At 36.1% G+C, this 18,769-nt stretch overlaps 1 protein-coding gene across 2 annotated transcripts in view; it reads left to right on the forward strand.

Annotated features, from left to right (window-relative positions):
• The window catches only part of LOC135683704 (A disintegrin and metalloproteinase with thrombospondin motifs 6), a 98,924-nt gene extending 82,519 nt beyond the window's left edge, over positions 1 to 16,405 (forward strand). For both annotated transcript variants that reach the window (XM_065199038.2, XM_065199039.2), the window contains 11 exons: positions 5,875 to 5,938; positions 6,548 to 6,653; positions 7,036 to 7,163; positions 7,785 to 7,905; positions 9,003 to 9,083; positions 10,456 to 10,616; positions 11,319 to 11,475; positions 13,338 to 13,467; positions 13,815 to 14,034; positions 15,347 to 15,511; positions 16,034 to 16,405. In XM_065199038.2, coding sequence (XP_065055110.2) covers positions 5,875 to 5,938; positions 6,548 to 6,653; positions 7,036 to 7,163; positions 7,785 to 7,905; positions 9,003 to 9,083; positions 10,456 to 10,616; positions 11,319 to 11,475; positions 13,338 to 13,467; positions 13,815 to 14,034; positions 15,347 to 15,511; positions 16,034 to 16,171 — 1,471 coding nt within the window. In that variant the 3' untranslated portion in view covers positions 16,172 to 16,405. The remainder of the gene's footprint in view (positions 1 to 5,874; positions 5,939 to 6,547; positions 6,654 to 7,035; positions 7,164 to 7,784; positions 7,906 to 9,002; positions 9,084 to 10,455; positions 10,617 to 11,318; positions 11,476 to 13,337; positions 13,468 to 13,814; positions 14,035 to 15,346; positions 15,512 to 16,033) is intronic.
• Positions 16,406 to 18,769: the final 2,364 nt, after the last annotated feature.

Below are 18,769 nucleotides of genomic sequence, written 5' to 3' on the forward strand. Positions count from 1 at the left end.
TAAGTTGAAGGTTAAAGGGTTAGAAGAGTTATTACATAATTTCACACTTTATAATGAGCTTTTGTTGCAGCAAGATGAAACACCAAGTTGGCCTTCGAGACGCAAATTGACTCATAAACGCATTCAAACTTTTTCTCGGTCACTGAAAACAGCTCATTTTGGTTCTAAGGTCACCTGACCTCAATAAATCCTTAGGCCTCCTTTACATTTCATGAAAGTTGCAGGACGAATGCTGTACGTGCACAGGCCTGTCAAATATATCGAGGGAGGCCAAGTTCAATTATAGCGTAGGGTTGTTGTGGGGCAGTCTAGGGTAATTACCCTTTCAATGCCCGCCAATCAAGGATGTTTTGGAAATTTATCAAATGATGCCACTAGTAATATTCGTAAGAAACCTCATTTGCAAGCAAAATCAAAATTTTTGTCAGATCGATGACAGAATTACTGTAAATCCTCGAATTAGCCCACTTAAGAAACTTATTAATTCAGATGGGAGCTTTTTTAAGGGAGGCACGGCCTTTTAAGAATCATGTAAAAGTTGTCATACAATTTCGTAGCTTTCCTCGATTTTCAAGTTCATTTCATTGCACTTTTTACTCAATAACGTTTTCTATGATATCATACCAAAGTAAAAATCAACGCATGAAATTTTTAATTCAATCAAAAATATTGATGTTTATGTTGTTCTCACTGTCAATGTCTCGTTTACTTTTTATATTCGCCTCTAAATGTGTTTTCAATCATGGACTCAAATAATGTATCTTTCTCTTGGATCTAGATAAAGCGCCGATAGGGGCGTATGTAAACGCAAAAATTGGTATATTAGTGTGGGGAGTTTCTTCGAGGTTGGGTGATTGTTGTACCAAATTAAGAATAAAAGTCTCTGAAGATGACATTCTTTTGAGTGTCATGTTTCTCGAGGATAGCCGGCCGCAGGAAAGAAGCGAAAATGGAAATCACAAGCATAACAATGTTTGTTCAACCCACTTTTGCAAGAATTCTCTTGAGAAGTTGTGGTAGTTTTTTTCTGAAAAGTACGAAATTGAGAATTTAGAAAGTCATGCTAAAAAGTTGCAAATATGTCTTTGGCTCTTTAGACCATTTCCAACCTTTGCTACAATGAATGAAAACCAAATTTTTGGCAAGTTAAGTTAATCTGCGATAGTCAAGTAACATTTACCTACAAAATGGTACTCTAACTTAAGGAATTTTGGTGCAAATTTTCTTGCCAACTCTCCTTTCCAAGAAATTAACTTATATGACGAGCATTTGAAAGTATCTTGAAATGTCTTTCAATGGGCGAGATAATAGTTCTTGTTAGTTTAAATCAAAGCTTATCTATCGATTTCTTATGTAAAATACGAAGGGATTCTACATGTTAATTTTGTATGGACATTTTTTCAAGGTGTTGTATCTTTTTTTACGTTATATTATGGAAGCAGGAAGTTTAATTCAAGATGCTAAATCTTGGATTGATGTATAACTCAGCGTAAAAATTGTAATTTAGACCGGATGCAATAGTGTCGTTTTGATCTTCTTAGCAAGAGTGATGTTCAAAGTTTGAGCTTGTCCAACTCCAACTGTCGATTTCGATCGCTGAGATTTCAATGATGCTGTTCGGGAGCTAGGGCCCATCTACAATGCCTGCCAAAAGTACTTGGAACACCCAGCAATTTACGCTGCATTTGATATCTTTCATTCCTTTCAAATGCCACTTCCGCCCCCTTTCCCCTAAAACAATGTCGATGAATTATAAAAATATCATAAAAGAAGCGCAAAAGAAAGTGCTTCCCAAAATCCTTACCCGTTTGATAGTAAACCAACATTTTTCTGTAGGAGAGAGGGGGATGATTGATTTTGACCTTGGAAATTGATGGCAGTGTTCCAAGACTTTTAACAGGCATTCATCCACCTACCGGCCAAGGTAGATTTCAGGAATCTAGTGGAAGCAAAAATTGGGACTGACACTGACACATGACTTATGCGTGTACCTTTTCATCAATCGTGATTTTATAGTATTTTCAACTATGGTTTGAAATTCAAATCTTCTAAAGAAGAATATCGTGCAATTCTCCAGTTGCAATCTGTTTTAGTACAGGTTTCAGTTGAGGCAATAATGACATCATGAATAACTTACCAGTTGCATCTTCAGACTATTAATACTTTTGTGTTAAAGTATAAATAGCACATTTTAACCTGGAGTTATAAAGCGGTGAAAATCGCAGACAGACTTTTGAATACACATTGAATGAAGTCTTTAAACGTTTATGCAGTTTGCATTAGACGCTATTTGGGATATAGATTAGGACGGTTCTAAGCAACTTAGCAGCTTCACCCAATGACGTGTACACAGTACCGCCGAGAGGGGGGGGTAGCCGGGGCAACAGCGTTAATTTTTTGCTGAAAATATTCACAAAAGTAAAAAAGCTTATTATTATTCTTAAAACTCGTGAAAAAATACTGTAAAATTGCAGTGAAGTTAGAACCACGTTCAGGCCAGTCTCCTGTTGACACTCAATGTACATGAACCAATGGGCTAATCAGACTGAAGATAAACCTGCATGTTCTTATTCACGGGTATCTTCTGTATGCATTGCAGAAGCAGGCAAGAAGGCCTTTACTTTCAAAGAGCAAAGGTTTTTAATAAACTAACAGACGAAATGTAGTGTGAAACTTCTATTCTAAGATTTAAGACTTTTTGTAAAAATTTTAACTTCGACTTTTAAGATTTCATTTTCGTCATGTATATAATTTTTATATGGGTAATCCTTGTATATTTCAGACAGGTCCTTAATTGATAACAGCTCGTTGTTGCTGACCAAAGTTAACCTGTATAAATATGATATTATTATTATTATTATTATTTTTATTACTTTATATTCTGCTGTAAAAACAAAACTTGGACTACTGTAATCCAGAGCTACTCCCCTTTTAACATTTTTTTTCTTTTCTCATTACTACGATTGCAATAGTTTTATTTTGTAAAACAGGCTAGCCAGTTACAAATTACCTTGTAATAGTAAGATTTGTAATTGTAGTTTTAACTGGAATTCAAAATGAAGAGTTTCCATTATTATTAGTTTGATAACTATATAGGCCCCCAACCGAAAAGGGCCCACTATTTGTTTGTATATCCATATTCTTAAGACTGCGGTCAAGTTCACCTTAAAAGTTCTTTGACTAAAGCATATGATTCAGCTCCTATGGTTAGCGAGAAAAATTATCATTCTCGCGATTTGCTATGTTATCGACGACTTGATGGGGCTTTCTTGTACTCGCTGTATAGGGGCCTCGTTTCAATCTAATTTCTTGGGGCCAAGGGTGCCTTTATTACGCCACTGCCCATCGGCCTAGTGGCTATTTTTGAGCTATTTTGTAACGAAAGGAATCTGAAGAGGATGTACGTCAGGGCAGTAGCCCTTTGGCTTTACTCCTTAATCGCGTGGTTTTCTCACTTCCATTGATGTTTTATTGTTTTTGTCTCTGCCATTATTTGCATGACTTGCGTTCGTCAAAGCTTTCGTATTATTTATCAAGCAAATGTGTAATATCCTGTTCTTGATGCAGTCAGCCCTTGTCATCAACCAAATTTTCTAGAAAAAAAGTTTCGGTTTTCAGTTGGCGTACCTTATAGCCATTACTATGCTACACGTAATGGTTGCACGAGGTAAACTGGTATAGACACGAGGCGTGATGCTGTACAAACAACGTGTGCCATCCTAGCGTCCTTGTGCAAAACATCAAAATATATGGGGGAGTTGAGCTCGGTTCGTTGAAGAAGTGATAATGTCTATAGCTTTGAACCGCCCCCGTCCTCCCGGTATGGCGCATGCGTATTGAACTCAATCCCAATTGCGCATTGTTTGTGATTGCAAAGACGGGGGCTGGGTGCATCCCAAATGAGTACACTCAATTGTTTGCCCTCCACCGAGTAAGTTGAGACATGCCTACGTAAGCGCACAACACGCTGACCTGTTGACAGAAAAGTAATCAGTCTCAATTTCGTTTTTGCCGAAACGCTTAGCACCTGTTTCTAATGCAACTTAACGGTTTTACCGATACAGTTTTGCCGATGCCTTGTGCTTTCCGACAGTTACCGAGGTGCTGCATACACGGGATAAATGTTCTAAAAATAATGCACGGCATTGCAATCACGCAATGCCAGGTTTAGCGCATAGCGGCAACGACCAATGCTCTAAAACTTAACCACTTCTCCGCAATAATTCAAGGACTTGCACTACTAACCTGCAAAGCATGTATTTGCGCAAGGACCGAGATACCGGGTGGACAGGGGGGCAGTAGCATAAGTAAAATGCGTTTGTTTTGTGAAATATGGCTGTTTTGCACTTATTAATCAGGGCTGCCCCCTCCCCCCAAACAAAATGTTTTATCTTGTTCTTTGTATTTGCGTATGCACCAAGGACGTGTCCAGGCACTGAGTTTAGTGAAGGCAGTTGCGATGAACCAAGGGAGGCAATAACACGGAGGAGCGAAGCTTTCCGAAATCGTTTGGTTGACACGTCCTAAAAACCTCTATATCAGAGAAAAATATTCGTAGATATTTTCTAGCATCATTTTGTTGACCTTAAACGAGTGATGCAGAATCGTTTTATAAAGCGGCAGTCGTTCAAAAAGTTCGTGGTAAATGGCCGTTCTTTGAAGCTCGTGGAAATTCAAGGCCCCTAACAGAGATTAAACGTTGAAACCTTGTTGTGGAGACAAGCGAGCGAAAATCTTCAAATGAGTGAAGCAATCCGTCGTCCTGGAGCCAAAGAGCATGCGTAATAACGATTTGGTTTGGCTCCATGCCCTTTGACACCATGCGCAGCATCTCCGCAACGAAGCCTTTCAGAACGCTCTGGGGTTTTTACGATTTGGTTTTGGGGACCCATTAATTAATATTTTGATCGCCCGTGCCTCGGTGATACCAACCTACATGTTATTTCCAGAGCATTCATCAGTATGCTATTGAACATCCCGGAAATATTAGCGAGAAGTTTCCATTAGATAATGATCAGTTGCATTTCCTTAGCGGTTTATACTGCGTGTGGCCAGGATTTCTCACATGTTGCTATCGATTACCCTAGTTCTACAAGGCTGATATAAACTCATCGATCAGCGAAGAAGATACGTATGCAGACAGAACTTTCAAACATTTTTCGTTCTGCTTGCCATATCAAGTGATATAATCTGCTGTCAGATTTGTCAGCAAGATATTCTCGTTATATTTAAGGTGTAGTAATCTGTAGTCAAATAAAGCCTAGCTTTTTGAGTAAACAATGCTTTAAGATTTGACCGCTTCATTTTTTCCTTCCTCTAAAGTTTTCTCGAAACTCTTTGAACCTCTTAATTTAGGATTTTAAAGATATTTTTTATTTTAATTTTTGATAGCAAGCTTCATCTAGTAAATTTAACTTTTGAAAATTTGCTTTTGGTCGAGATTTCCTTTCATCCTATCAATTTTACGGATCAAGTGATTTTCTAAATAACCAAATACTTCATTTAGATTTGGTTTCGATACATAATGACTGTTACGATGAAATATTCTGACGTCATGCTACAACACAAATTTTGGTCACGATTTTCAATATCTTTCATCGTTCCATGGTATAACGTGTGGGCATCGTTTCACGATATAACATCATTCCACGATATAACACCGTTCCACGATATAAAATCGTTCCACGATATAACATCGTTCCACGTTAACTTAAAGCTGCAACTTAGGCCAAAGAGTTAATTTATTTGGAAATTTATATTCTAAGTAATAAAATAATTATTAACAAAAACTAAAAATTCACCTTGTTTAGCATGTTGGTCTAATTTGTAAATTCATTATTAAGTTTCAAGACTGAGAAAAATGTCATTTTGCAGGCCTTCCTTCAAAGGGGAACCATGTTTTGGAGAGCGAAGACGTTTTCGGATGTGTAATACAAAGGTATGATGATTTATTTCTTGCAAAAAGTCTTAAAACCATTACCTACTTGAGGGAAGTTCAAGCTTCAATATAGCACGACATAGATTTAATAAACTTTCGAAAAGTTGGGATTTATGTAGACAAAAAATGACGGGGGTTCGGGCATGAGTATTTATGGTCTCAGATGTTTTTCAAAGGCAATTTTGGTCCCTTTTTATTTAAATAGTAGGCATCTTTCTGTCTCGTAAGACAATGGTAGAAAAATTGCAATTCAATTTCAAAAATTTAAGGTATATGTTTGCCACTTTTTTATAGTACTTTTGCTTTTAAATGGTTTTGAAAAAAGCAAACATTTTATAACATACTGGGTAAAAGCTTTTTCGTCTGACACTCCTCAGAGCATCGAAATAGGCCAATTAGAAAAACGCAAGTACAAGATTGGACTATCTCGATCCACAACTGGGTATATATTTTTCATCGTGTTCTTTCGGATCCTTATTCTGACGTTTTATGCTCTGAGAAGTGTCAGACGAAAAAGCTTTTAGCTAATATGTTATAAAATGTTTGCTTTTTTCAAAGCCATTTTCAAGTACCACCAAAAAAACTATTCACTTTTGCTTTTACTTAAAGGCCTGCCCAACAAACTCGTTAGACTTTCGTGACGTACAATGTGCAGCATTTAATCACAAGAATTATCGTGGAAGAGTGCATTCTTGGAAATCGTATCATCTTAGAGGTATTGGCCATTTTTGTTTATAAAGTGGTGAATTTATGTTTTCCTCTTTCTGAACTATACTTACTAATGGGATTGCCTTGTGTGTCATGTCTTAAGTGTCGATTTTCAATTGTAAACAACTTTTGTAATTAATCAATGAAATACAGATTATCTTACTTTTAGCACCCAAATTGAGGGCACTTCTAAGAAAAAAGAAGTTAGAAGAGTGGAATCCCTAAAGAATCCATCTTTGTTCTCTTTTTATTTAAATCCTGGCACTTAAAGTTAACCTATGATTGGTAAACCACAAGGCCCCTTCTAGTTAGCCGCAATCTAGAAATCTGATACTATTCAGAGTAGTTCGAAACAATGCATGTTATTGCCATACTGTTTTTTGTTTCAGGCAGTGAGTGTTCCTTAGTATGCAAAGCCGAGAGGCTTAGATATTATGTGACGATGAGTCCAAGTGTAGTCGATGGTACAATATGCAGACCTGGATCTTTTGATCGATGTATTGAAGGAACATGCAAGGTAAGTGCCAGGGACCGCCAGGGAAAAAGCCACGTCTTCTTTGTATGATTTTTAGTATGGTGAGCAATTTGTCCCGTTGCCAAATGTCAAAGAAGAAGGCTGCCTAAACAATCTTAAACAATCACGTATCATAGAGACCAATCATATGTTTCTATCTTTAACGATGTTTGATAGAGAAAAGTCTTGATTCATGACACATGGCAATCTTTTGAAGAGCTAACATTGGAGTCATTTTCTATCGCAGTTTAGTACTAGACTAGACTATCGACAATATTTTCAATCTAGTCGTTCATGTTAGGAACATAGAATTGTGGCAACAGTGATACCTATTGAAAAATTCAATCTCGTCCGTATTATTTTATGTTACATACAATAGATAAAAGTAGCTGTTGCGGATTAAGTCGGTTATTTGCTAAGCAATTTTTGTAGTCAGATAATATTATTCTTCTTGATACTGGTACGTTGAGTCGTTGATAGTCGTTGGTAGTCGTTGATAGTCGTTGATAGTCGTTGATAGTCGTTGATAGTAGAATCTATCTACAATATAAATCTATTTGCCATGTCTTTAACTTTGTTCTCATTTTCCCATCACTGTATTTCCTCGTTTCCCTTTCTGCATAGAGAGTTGGATGTGATAGCATTATTGGTTCCAATACAGTAGAGGATGTTTGTGGAGTTTGTGGAGGAAACAGCACTACATGTCACCAAGTTCGTAAAGATTTCAAGAAAAAACATGGAATCGGTAAGTGCTAAACCACTCCTAAGCCAAGAGTAAAAATGGTCTTTATTTCCTCCAGTGTTGGTTTCAATTCTCACTAAGTCGCGATATTAGCTTTAAAATAATTCACAATGCGTGAATTTGATTTTGTTTGGACAACCACGGCATTACTTATGGCCACGGTAATTTGTCAAAAACCCATGGATTATTCAGCTTAATTTGAAACCTCACTTTATGATTTTTTCCATTATTTGGGTAACCATATTGGCAAAATTTGTAATTTTGCTCTAGATGATTAACCTCTATGAAGTGCTAACAAATCCTACATTTTCAAGGCTACTATTGATAGGTCAACGGTAACAAAATTCTATGTAACATGAGCCAGAGTAATTTTATTTTATAGCACTTTATTTGTAGGATGAATTACGTTCTTTATCAACCTACGCCTTTTCTCAAATACAGTTAACGAAACCCGGGGCTTACAAGAAACCATTACTCGATGTTTCCAAACTATTTTTGAAAGGTTAATCTCAAATAATGGAAGTTTCGTTTAATCCCTTATGTTCAGTTCAATTTTAGTTGTGTGTCAAAGTGTGGTCTTTCGTGCTGTTAACTGCTCAAAATGAGAAATATAAAACTGTTATGGTGACACAAATTAGACACGAAGCGTTAGTTGCTGGGGCTTACTATTGTGCGACGTCAAGGGTCCATTTCGGGTACATTGCTTTTGGAAGTCGGGATTTCAAGATTAATGTTTAAATGTAGGATGATAAATGAGTTACCGTGGTTGGTAAACCTAAGAAGAAACCATATACGGAGATATTGTGAAGCAAAGAATGGCATTTAGTTGTAGAATTGCCATTCTGTACAACTCAAATTGGTCTCTACATAACAACTAACAATGGAGGAAGTCTACAATTACAATTATTATTCCAACACTGTTTAGCCAGTGAACGTAACAAGCTAACCACTTAAATGGCCACATAGACATAAATGTACCAAATGGCATATATTCTAAGAGAAAGTGTACACCAATTGCTGCTATTTGTTATTTATTGCTTCTTGATTTGCTTTTCTAAAAGCACTTGCAGCTTTGAGATAAACTCTTGTTTCTTTCCTAGGTTATCATACAGCTGAGTATATTCCGCATGGATCAACTAGCATAAATATCGTTGAAAAGATTTCTTCAAGAAATGTCCTGGGTTTGTTTCTTTTCAATTTTTTTACAATGTTTTCAGTGCAGCAGAAGATTTTGCAGTTACTACAAACACATGAAACACTGATACAGTTATGTTTTTTGAAGCTATAATATAGGATATATTTAAGACATGCAGCAATTGTTTATTGTTGCTTCGACAGTTATGGCTCTGGGTGTAGCATTGAATGAAATGTGACACAGATAGCATGCAAACTTTCCAGTAATGATTATGTCACAAAGATAGCATGCAAACTTTCCAGTAATGATTATGTCACAATAGGGGGTGCCTGAATGGGCCTAGAATTGAATCAAAATGACAATCAGAATCAAGCTTGCGATGTTCTTCTGAAAGCATATGAAGATAAAATCAGCCTAACGTAATGTAATGCTGGTATGATTCTTGTCTGGTAGTACCGCACAATTGCTTAGATATTCAGAAAATTGATGCTTATTTGGGCTAGATTAACTATGAGACAGCACTCTTTTTCCATCTCTCTATCCAGCTAGTCAATAGGCTACATATAACGCAGATTAATGAAAATTCGTGGTTTGCCGGTCGATCATAAAGTGCTTGATGCGGTATAAGCAGAGCTGTTCAAGCCCTAGTGTATAATGCAGGATGGTTCTTAGTTGTTAGCATAACTCTTGTATTTTGAACTTTTATTATTATTAGTTTAACTCTTGGATTCTGAAGCAACACAAACAAGCTCAGATTGCAAAAATAATGTACATCAGCACACATCCAAAGGGTGGTCTTATAAGTAGAGGCCAGGGGTGGCGCCAAGCCCTGAATTGTGGGGTGGACATTGAAGGGGTGGAGCTGATAAAGGGGTCTGGGTGAAGACCGGTGCAACACCGTTCGAGAAGGTCCAACCTTTCGTCTGACCTTTGGTTTTTCCAACCTTGAAAAAGTTTGGGTACAAGTTTTAAAGTTATTTATTGCCAAAAATATTTAACAAGGAAGGGTGATAAAGACAACACACTAAGAACCAGCTGTTTGGCACAATAAAACTGTGTTTTATAGATCATCTTCATCTTAGTTTCTCACTATTTACGAAACTGATGATCCAGCACACCATACTCTATGTCAGCTAAGATCTGAAAAGAACAGTAACTGACCATCAAAATGAAAGAAAGTTCCGATCTCAGAGGAGAAAACTAACACCCCCCCCCCTTATGATTTTAATCCAGTTTTGGAAAAATCAGAAAGTCGATCTTAAAAAATGTAGGGTGGACATGTCCACCCCAGACCATCCCGTGGCGCCGCCCCCTGGTAGAGGCCGATTATTATTAATTTTCAAAACACTGTTTCAACATCGTGTCTTCTGAGCACAGTTTAAACATAACTTTGCTAAACAATGTTTTGTTTAATGCAGCTATCGAAACAACATTGGGCGAAAACATTTTAAATTCTGGCTATCAAATGGAGCGCCCTGGGGCCTACCATAGACTTAACAGTATTATCAATTACGAGAGGACTGGAATGCTAGAGCGTATACAGATCAAAGGACCCATATCTAAGGATATAAAAGTTATGGTAAGTTGTTAAATTATATTCTTATTATGCACAAAACTATTCATCAGTTCTTTGATGTTGAAATTGTGTTATGCTTCGTCATGCTGTAAAAATCCTTCCTCAAAACTGCTATTAAACCATCAAACCGATGATGCTTAGAGATATATATTATGGCAAAGTTCTCTTGATTAAGTATATGTTTCATATCATATAAGAAGCTAGAAATAGGCAAACTATGAAATAGAGCAAAGATACAGATAGATTATTTTTATGAAAATCGGATATGTTATCAGCAAACAGGGCTGTAAGTGGCTGTTTTACTGCGACAAATGAAGTAAAGCGTTATTCACGAGATGGTTATATTTATATGCAAAGACCAATTGAATACCGAATGTGGCTATAGCTCTGATGATACGATAATAAAAATACACATACCTGATCACTATATAATTGTATTAAGATACCACCAGAGCTATCTTTTATTTATTGCTTTTTATATTTTTAGAATTGAGGACTGTAGGCGAAATTTAAGCCTGAACTTGAAGCTTTAAGGGACTATCTAATACGAGTTTTGTGATAAAATTCCTGTTATTTGCCTTTAATCTAGTACACAGAGCGTTATGAATACGTCTTGTATACCCAAACTGAATAACGACAACCAGCATACATGACTTTGTTAGTATAACTTATATTTGTTATTGTTGTCTCTCTCTCTCTCTCTAGGTTCTCTTCCTAGCAGACTCGTCATCGGTATCAATTCAATATGCCGAACAACATACTGCAAACAGAGCTGTTTTTACTTCACGTGACCGGCACATTTGGAAGCATGACAAGGCGGCTAAGAATGCCTGGTCTAAATGTTCTGCTACTTGTGGTAAAGGTATGTCTTGCAGAGTTTTATGGCTGGAAAATAAAGTCAAACAGCCAAACATTGTCAAACGCAGTAAAACGAGGTCAAACGCAGTAAAACGAGGTCAAACGCCTTCAAACACAGCCACCAAAGCCCTCTGATACAAAATAATAAACATATAAGTCCTTATTGCGAATGTATAAAAAAAAGGGAATTATCAATCTCACAAGCAAGGATCATTCTAATATGCAGGCATTGACGCACATTTACATTTCAGTTTATTAAGACTTAGTAGGGGCAGAACGTATTCAAGGGAATTCCATTAAGTATTTGAACTATTTTTTCCTGCACCCTCACACGGACCATTTTGCACTGCCTATCCTACAATTATGATCCAAAACCAAAATTGTCCCTGGATCATGGTCATTTGCTCACATAAATGGACTTCGTTGTAAGACAAATGAACGAACAGATCAAATCCATCAGTAATAAATAAAAGCGCTAGTATACAATACAGCAAAAAGAAGTGCAATGTTTAGAAAAAAAACTTAAAGGCTCTTGTGCAACCGGCATGCTTAGCGGCAGCTTTCTTGAGAGTTAGATTGTGTTTTGTATTTTCATGCAGTTCGATATTGTATTTTCATGCAGTACAATATTTGGCCGGTTTTGAAATTATAATTGCAAAGCATGCTGGTTGCGCAAGTGACTTTAAAAACAAAAGATTTAGATAGTATCAGCGATTAATAGACAAAGTCTCTTAAGTAGAAAATTAAAAGAGGAATCTCAATGTGTTATTGAGATGTGTATCTTTCTAGTTATCATTCATACATCCTTGAACTCAACTAAAATTTCCGATTAAAAAGAATGGCAAAGAGTTGCATCCCATGAGGAGATATCAAACCAATTTGTTAAGAAAACATCAACCCATCGTCAAGAAAATACTGCATACCTTTTTATTATCTATTTCTATGTCTATGAATAATTACCTGATATTCCTAAATGAACGTAAGGAATGAGTGCTTTGAAACTCAAGAAGTTTGCTTCATTATTCAAAAGGAAACTTATACTTCATTATTCAAATATGATGGTGTCTAACTTGCTTCCTAGTCAGACAGGGCTTTAGATAAGCAGTTTAATACTGCCCAGTACCATTCTCTTTACTTTCACTTTTAAGAATGATACGAAAAAGTTTTTCTGAACAGATAGGCAATACTTGAAATCCTTACCCGCTAATTTTCTATGTGCAGGCGTTGTTTGCTTAAATAACACAGCTACAATCCAGGACAAAAATGTTGAGACAAAATGCAATTTTTGTAATTTTCTACTTTACCTTGTCCCTGTAAATTCGAATCCCCCCTTTCCCCCCAAAGCAATGTTGGATTTGTAGTTCTATCATTCCTTCTTCAAAATCATGCATTCGACATTGAATTTGAGGAAGGGGGAAAGTTATTTTTTAAAGGAAAGTGAAAATATAAGCTTTTCTTGAAAAGTCACAACTATTTTTGTCCGGGATTGTCGCTTACCAAAAATCTTTCATCCATATCTACAATCAAGTTCAATAGATGCATTGTTTGAGCTTCAAAGAAAATGATTCACCAACAATATTAATGGTGCCAAGAGGTTCTAGGGACATTTTACATCTTCAGGTTGACTGGAAAATATGGCAAATAGGAAAACCTTGATTTTAATAAGTTAGCACTCAATTTGAAGTCGTTAGTAAACATTTTGCAAAATAATGAACCTGAGGGGTTTGAATTTTTTTAATGTTAACGAGTAAAAATTTAATAATAATTCAAGTTGAGTTTCAAGTAGGTATTATGGCGAGCTAATATTACTCCTTTTTTTAAGGAACACTAACCAAAAATTGAATGTATATTATTTTGCAACGGCAGGTGTACACAGTGGACAGTTTGAATGTTTTGACATAATAACCAATAGCTTCGTAAACAAGAAGAAATGCGACAAATCGGAGAAGCCGTTCCTCGTCAAACCTTGTGAGAATCTTACTCCATGTGAAAAACTGTGAGTCGACTTGAAATAGTATCTTACAATACTCACTGGCAAAAGCTTTCAATTCACTTACTTTAGTCAAGTAGCTTGCCGTTCATTCAAACTTCAAAGGCTTTGCATCTTTCCATATTCCTTTAAGATTAAGGCATAAAAGTAAAGTGAACTTGTGTGTGTATTTCATATACAATATAGTGTTGTTCAGTTTAGGTGCATTACAAGTAGGGCAATGAATAGATTAAACGTAAATTTAACGTAGCATTGAGTCTTGGTGAAACATAACGAACCTATAGACCTTGCATGCTGCAGTAGGACTCTTTGTAGTAGAGTGTTGTTCTTGATGCTATTATGTATTGCAATAGGTTGCCAAAAGGGAGTTGGACGCATGGTGCATGGGGTTCATGCTCAGTTTCTTGTGGAGAGGGTGTAAAAAGAAGAACGGTTGCTTGCACAAAGGTTGGCACTAATATAATCATCAGCGAAAAATTCTGTGGAAAAAAGAAACCAAGATCTGAGAAGAAGTGCAATCATGCCAGATGCCCTAAAGAAGCAAGTTTTTGGTTATTTGGAGAATGGAGCAATGTATGTCACTGTTTGTAACTTTTTTCTAAGAACATACCATTGAAAATGACTTCGAAAAAAGCAAATATTTTTTGACCTACTAAAGCTTTACGTATGACACTCCACAGGGTATAAAACATCTTAATCCGGATCGATTTTGTGAAACTAGAAAGTATATGCCCAGTAGTGGATCGAAATAGGCCAATCTTCTGGCTTGGCGAACACTTGACAGGTATATCTACCCAATCAGTGTAGCATTTCTATAGACAACTTTACTTATTGGAGCCAAAGGGCGAAGACGAACTTCTCTCTACAAAGTAGTGGGTTTTTCATGTTTGTTTAGATTCCAGTTTTTTCATTCTTTAGTTTTGGAATTTGCGAACAGCCTTTCAGAAACATCATGATGATAGCAAAATCATCTGACTTAATCGTATCGATAAAACCAGCATTTAAATTTTCTAAAGAGAATAGCAAGACATGGACAAAGAAAATACACAGTTATCAATTTTGCTACACTATATCATTTTATGTATTGGACATTAATATGGAATTTATGTAGCAAAGAAAGTCAGGATAACATAGGGAAATAAATAAAAGAGCATTACTACTAGCGTATTCTGATTATTCAAACTCCTTTGAGGATCTATTAACCAACATGAAATAATCTACTTTTTATTTTTCAATCAATAAGAATCCTGAAATATAAACCCCTGGCCAAACGAATAAAACCTCCGTGAAACATCGTCACACATTTTTTACCAACATTGTCGTGTGACCTGGCCAAATGAATCAAACAAATGTTAAACATCTGTGATATTCAAGCGCTGCCGCACAGCTTTCTACAGTGACTGCGTTGTATTTGCCGAATTAATCCACTGCGCTTGCGTGCGTAAAACAAATGTTTTAAGGGGTGGCCAAACGAGCTTTGCAAAACATCATAAAACGTCGCAAAACATGGTGACCAAACGAAAAATAGGGATGTATCATTGTTAGATGATGTTTTATGTTGATATTTTATTCGTTTGGCCAGGGCTTAAATTATGATATCAGATCACGGAATTTTTCAAGGGCCGAAAATGTGTATCTAACTTCAAGCTGATATCAAAACAGCCCAAAAAGTCAATGGTATTCAAAAACCTGATTAAAACATAGTTAATGAAAACAAATGCACAATTCTTTTTGTCGTTAATGTCTTGTGAAACCCATTAAATTGTCCCACGTTTGAATTTATGTATATCCACTATTGTTGTACCTAACGGTAACTATATTATGCAATACAATGCTACACTTTGTTGCAGTGTAATTTACTGTTTAATTTTTTTCACTTTCTCAGTGTTCTGTAAAATGTGGAGAAGGAATACGACGTCGTGTAGTCCAATGCACAAGTTTAGCTGGCAAAAGGCTCCCTTCATCGCATTGCAATATTGCAGAGAAACTACCGGAAACGGCACGCTGCACTGTTCCCTGTGTTAAGTGGGTTGCAGGGGAATGGGGAAAGGTACGTCATTTCAATTGATTTGCATACTGATTTAGCAGCTAATGCCTTGTAATCTTGCAATCTTAATCTTGTCTTGACATTTAATTTGGTAAAATTTTAGCTACACTAACGCTAATTAATACCAACTAACTTGAAATACAATCGCTCAGTATAAATCATACAAAACCAATTATATATATATGTATTGCTTGCTGATGTCACAAGTACAATTGAATAACGAGTTGTTTTTAAATATTTGTAAAGTTAGGGAGTACTTTATTTCGTTGGGGATCGTATCCCATATTTGACTACATATATATTACATAGTATAAAATCCATATATTTTGTACTTTAGCTCTCTTCCTTTGAATTGGGGATTTTTTTCAAATTACATGGGCATTGAAACAGGACCCTCGCTAAATGCTTTACACATTTCTATCGCATCGATCATGGATTCTCTATAAATTTTACAACAGCTTTCATATATCCTACCCATGTTCTGTTGGTAGATAATGAAAGCCGACACACTATCTCCTTTTCTAGTGCCCGTCAAACTGCAAGGAAAAACAACGAAGATGTATCTTGTGCATCAATATGCACACATTTGCCCATTCAACGGAATGCAGTGACTCAGACAAACCACCCGAAGAAAGGACCTGCCCCATCAATGATTGTAGTTAGTTGTCGGTGTAAATATTCTAGAGTCCTTTTAATAGGTACATCCATTAAGACTGTTTTTATCGAACGATATAAGACATATTTATATGAAGGAAGATATGTTATGTATATGTCGCTAAGTTGTTGTAATTGCGGTTTTTAACGCCTCTTTGAAGCGTAAAAGATAACGTTTTGCTTTCTTGTTAAAGGAGAAAACTTGTTATAAAAAGTAGATAAGTTATTGAATCGAAATTATAAGTTATGTAAAAGTATTTCTTGTTCAATCTTCCTTAGAGTTTTTTGACTTGCAGTTGAAAGACTTGTATAAAAGATTGCTTAAAATTTCCCCGCGACCGTTAGTTACAAAGGCTTGAAATTGTCCCTATACATACGAGCATTGCCAGCTAGCTTGTATCAAGAGATTTATGATAATTGTGGAGTTATACTAGGAGCCGTGCTTGCACCTATGTTTTTACAATGACTAATGATTAAGCTTTTACTGGAACTTTTGGAATATTGACATGGACATCGATACTGCATGACAATGTTTCTGAACAAAAGCTGTTCCCGTGGTCGTGGAAAGAAATGTAAATCTTTTTTTTATATACATTCCAGAAAGTTACATAACAAGTTACTGTTATACCTTAACTACACGCTACTTTACATACACTACAAAGACTTAAAGAGCGAGAGGCAAAGACAACGCACTCAATACATTTTGTGTGCTCTTTAATTGCACTATAATTAACACACTAATTAATCACAAACACCTATATATACGTTAATACGTGATGTGACATTGATTGATAACAAACACGTGATATGACATGTGATTGTATACACGTGTCCTATTACATCAACTCTGTCTACCCCGGGGCCATAATATAGAGAGGAAAATATGCACGTCTGTAATTACAAATACCTAAAGATATAAGATGAGGGGTTAGTCTGTGAGGTGTAAACTTTAATCGAAGCGTTTGGCTTCAAAAAGATACTTGATTGGGTGATTTAAAATTAGCTTGTTAGCTTTCAATGGCAAATCTTCATTTCCAAATAAAAGGATTTTCAATATATTGTTATCTAGAGCCTCGGGTTTACCATAGGCTTCGGGTACATTTTTTGCACAAGCGAGGAGATGTAAATATTCGGAGAACGTGGGAAAAAGTTTGGAGCAAAACGATTTTATGTGAGAATTATCGTCGTTTACGTTCAAAGAAATGGAAAGTCTCAACAATTCTTTAAAAATATCATATATCTCAGTAGATACCTTCCATAAAGCTGAAAAGCCTAATACAATTGTCATAAAGTTGTTTTTGCGAACTGGTTGTTTAAGCCAATGAATCCTGGCCCCGAATAGACAATATGCAGAAAGAGCCCCTTGTTGATGTTATTGCTATTTTGATCTATTGAAATGCTGAAATAAAGAATATCGATACGTCATACTACATGTTTTCAGGCTAAACTCTCTTTTTTATTACAACCAGTAAATTTAATTCCAGGCTGACTGCTCTTAATTTTTCGAAAATCTGAGGCTGGATTGTTCTTAATGTGTTCTTAAATTAATAAGGTGTAAGCAATGCGATTGCTAGCTTTTTCGCTCTAGGGAGGTGTTCAGGCCTCGCTTACCAACAAAGTGAGTGAGACAACATTCATTTGCCGACAAGTTTGACTTTTCACTGAAAAAAGCACCCACACATGACTAAATATTATCGTTTTTGAGATAAAACGTTGTTCAAAATTGCATTTTACAGGCACGGCGCCCACTTTTTCAAAGATAAAAACTTTTAACCGCTTTTTATCATTACTTTTTAAACAAAATATGAAATAAAAAGAGAATAAACTATTTATATACTGCTTGATTTTACTTTATCTATTTTTTATTATTTGTCTATTATTTGCATAAATTCAGTAGATAACTTTCTGTATCATTGCAATGTCTGCATTTTGGATGTGTAGACGTGCAGTGTCTCCCCAATTTTTCCTAAAAATCAATAACCAATAATTCTCTGAGAAATGTCGAATTTTATATTCTGAGCGGTGTCGTATTTTGTTAAATTTGAGTCTGGGAGATGCATTTTTGGCCATTCTAGGAGCTTATTTTCAAAAATTGTCTTTCGCGTCGGACCCAACCATGGTGGGCCTTCCTATGTTACTAAACTTGATTCTTACCCCCCCCCCCCCCCGGTTTCAATTTCGTGGCGCCGTCTCTGTTCTACAGTATTTTCGACCTCAGCTTATTTTAATCTGTTCTTAACTTCTGACCAATTTTAAGGCTCTTGTTCTTATAAAATGGTTCTTATATGTGTGTGGCACATTGTCATGATTTAGGCAAAGAATTAACATGACAATTCGCTTAGACACACAATAGAAAAGTATCCAGCAAACGCATTACGAAGCGACACAGTCTCATAACAGCCAATATCGATGTACGTGCCTATTAATAGCCTGGTAGTAAAAGAACCACAAGTTATCATTATCGCACAACTATTGTTTTTAGCAATGTAATAAAGTTTGATTTGGTTTTAATTTGGTAATTACCTTGTTTAGTGCACCGTGCATTCAAAGAATTACATCACTGCCCAGGACGTCATTATCACGAGTTGTTAATGCAAAACGTCACAA

This window comes from Rhopilema esculentum, chromosome 7 (assembly GCF_057945365.1).
Source record: "Rhopilema esculentum isolate cy_ngs chromosome 7, ASM5794536v1, whole genome shotgun sequence".
NCBI classification, from domain to species: domain Eukaryota; kingdom Metazoa; phylum Cnidaria; class Scyphozoa; order Rhizostomeae; family Rhizostomatidae; genus Rhopilema; species Rhopilema esculentum.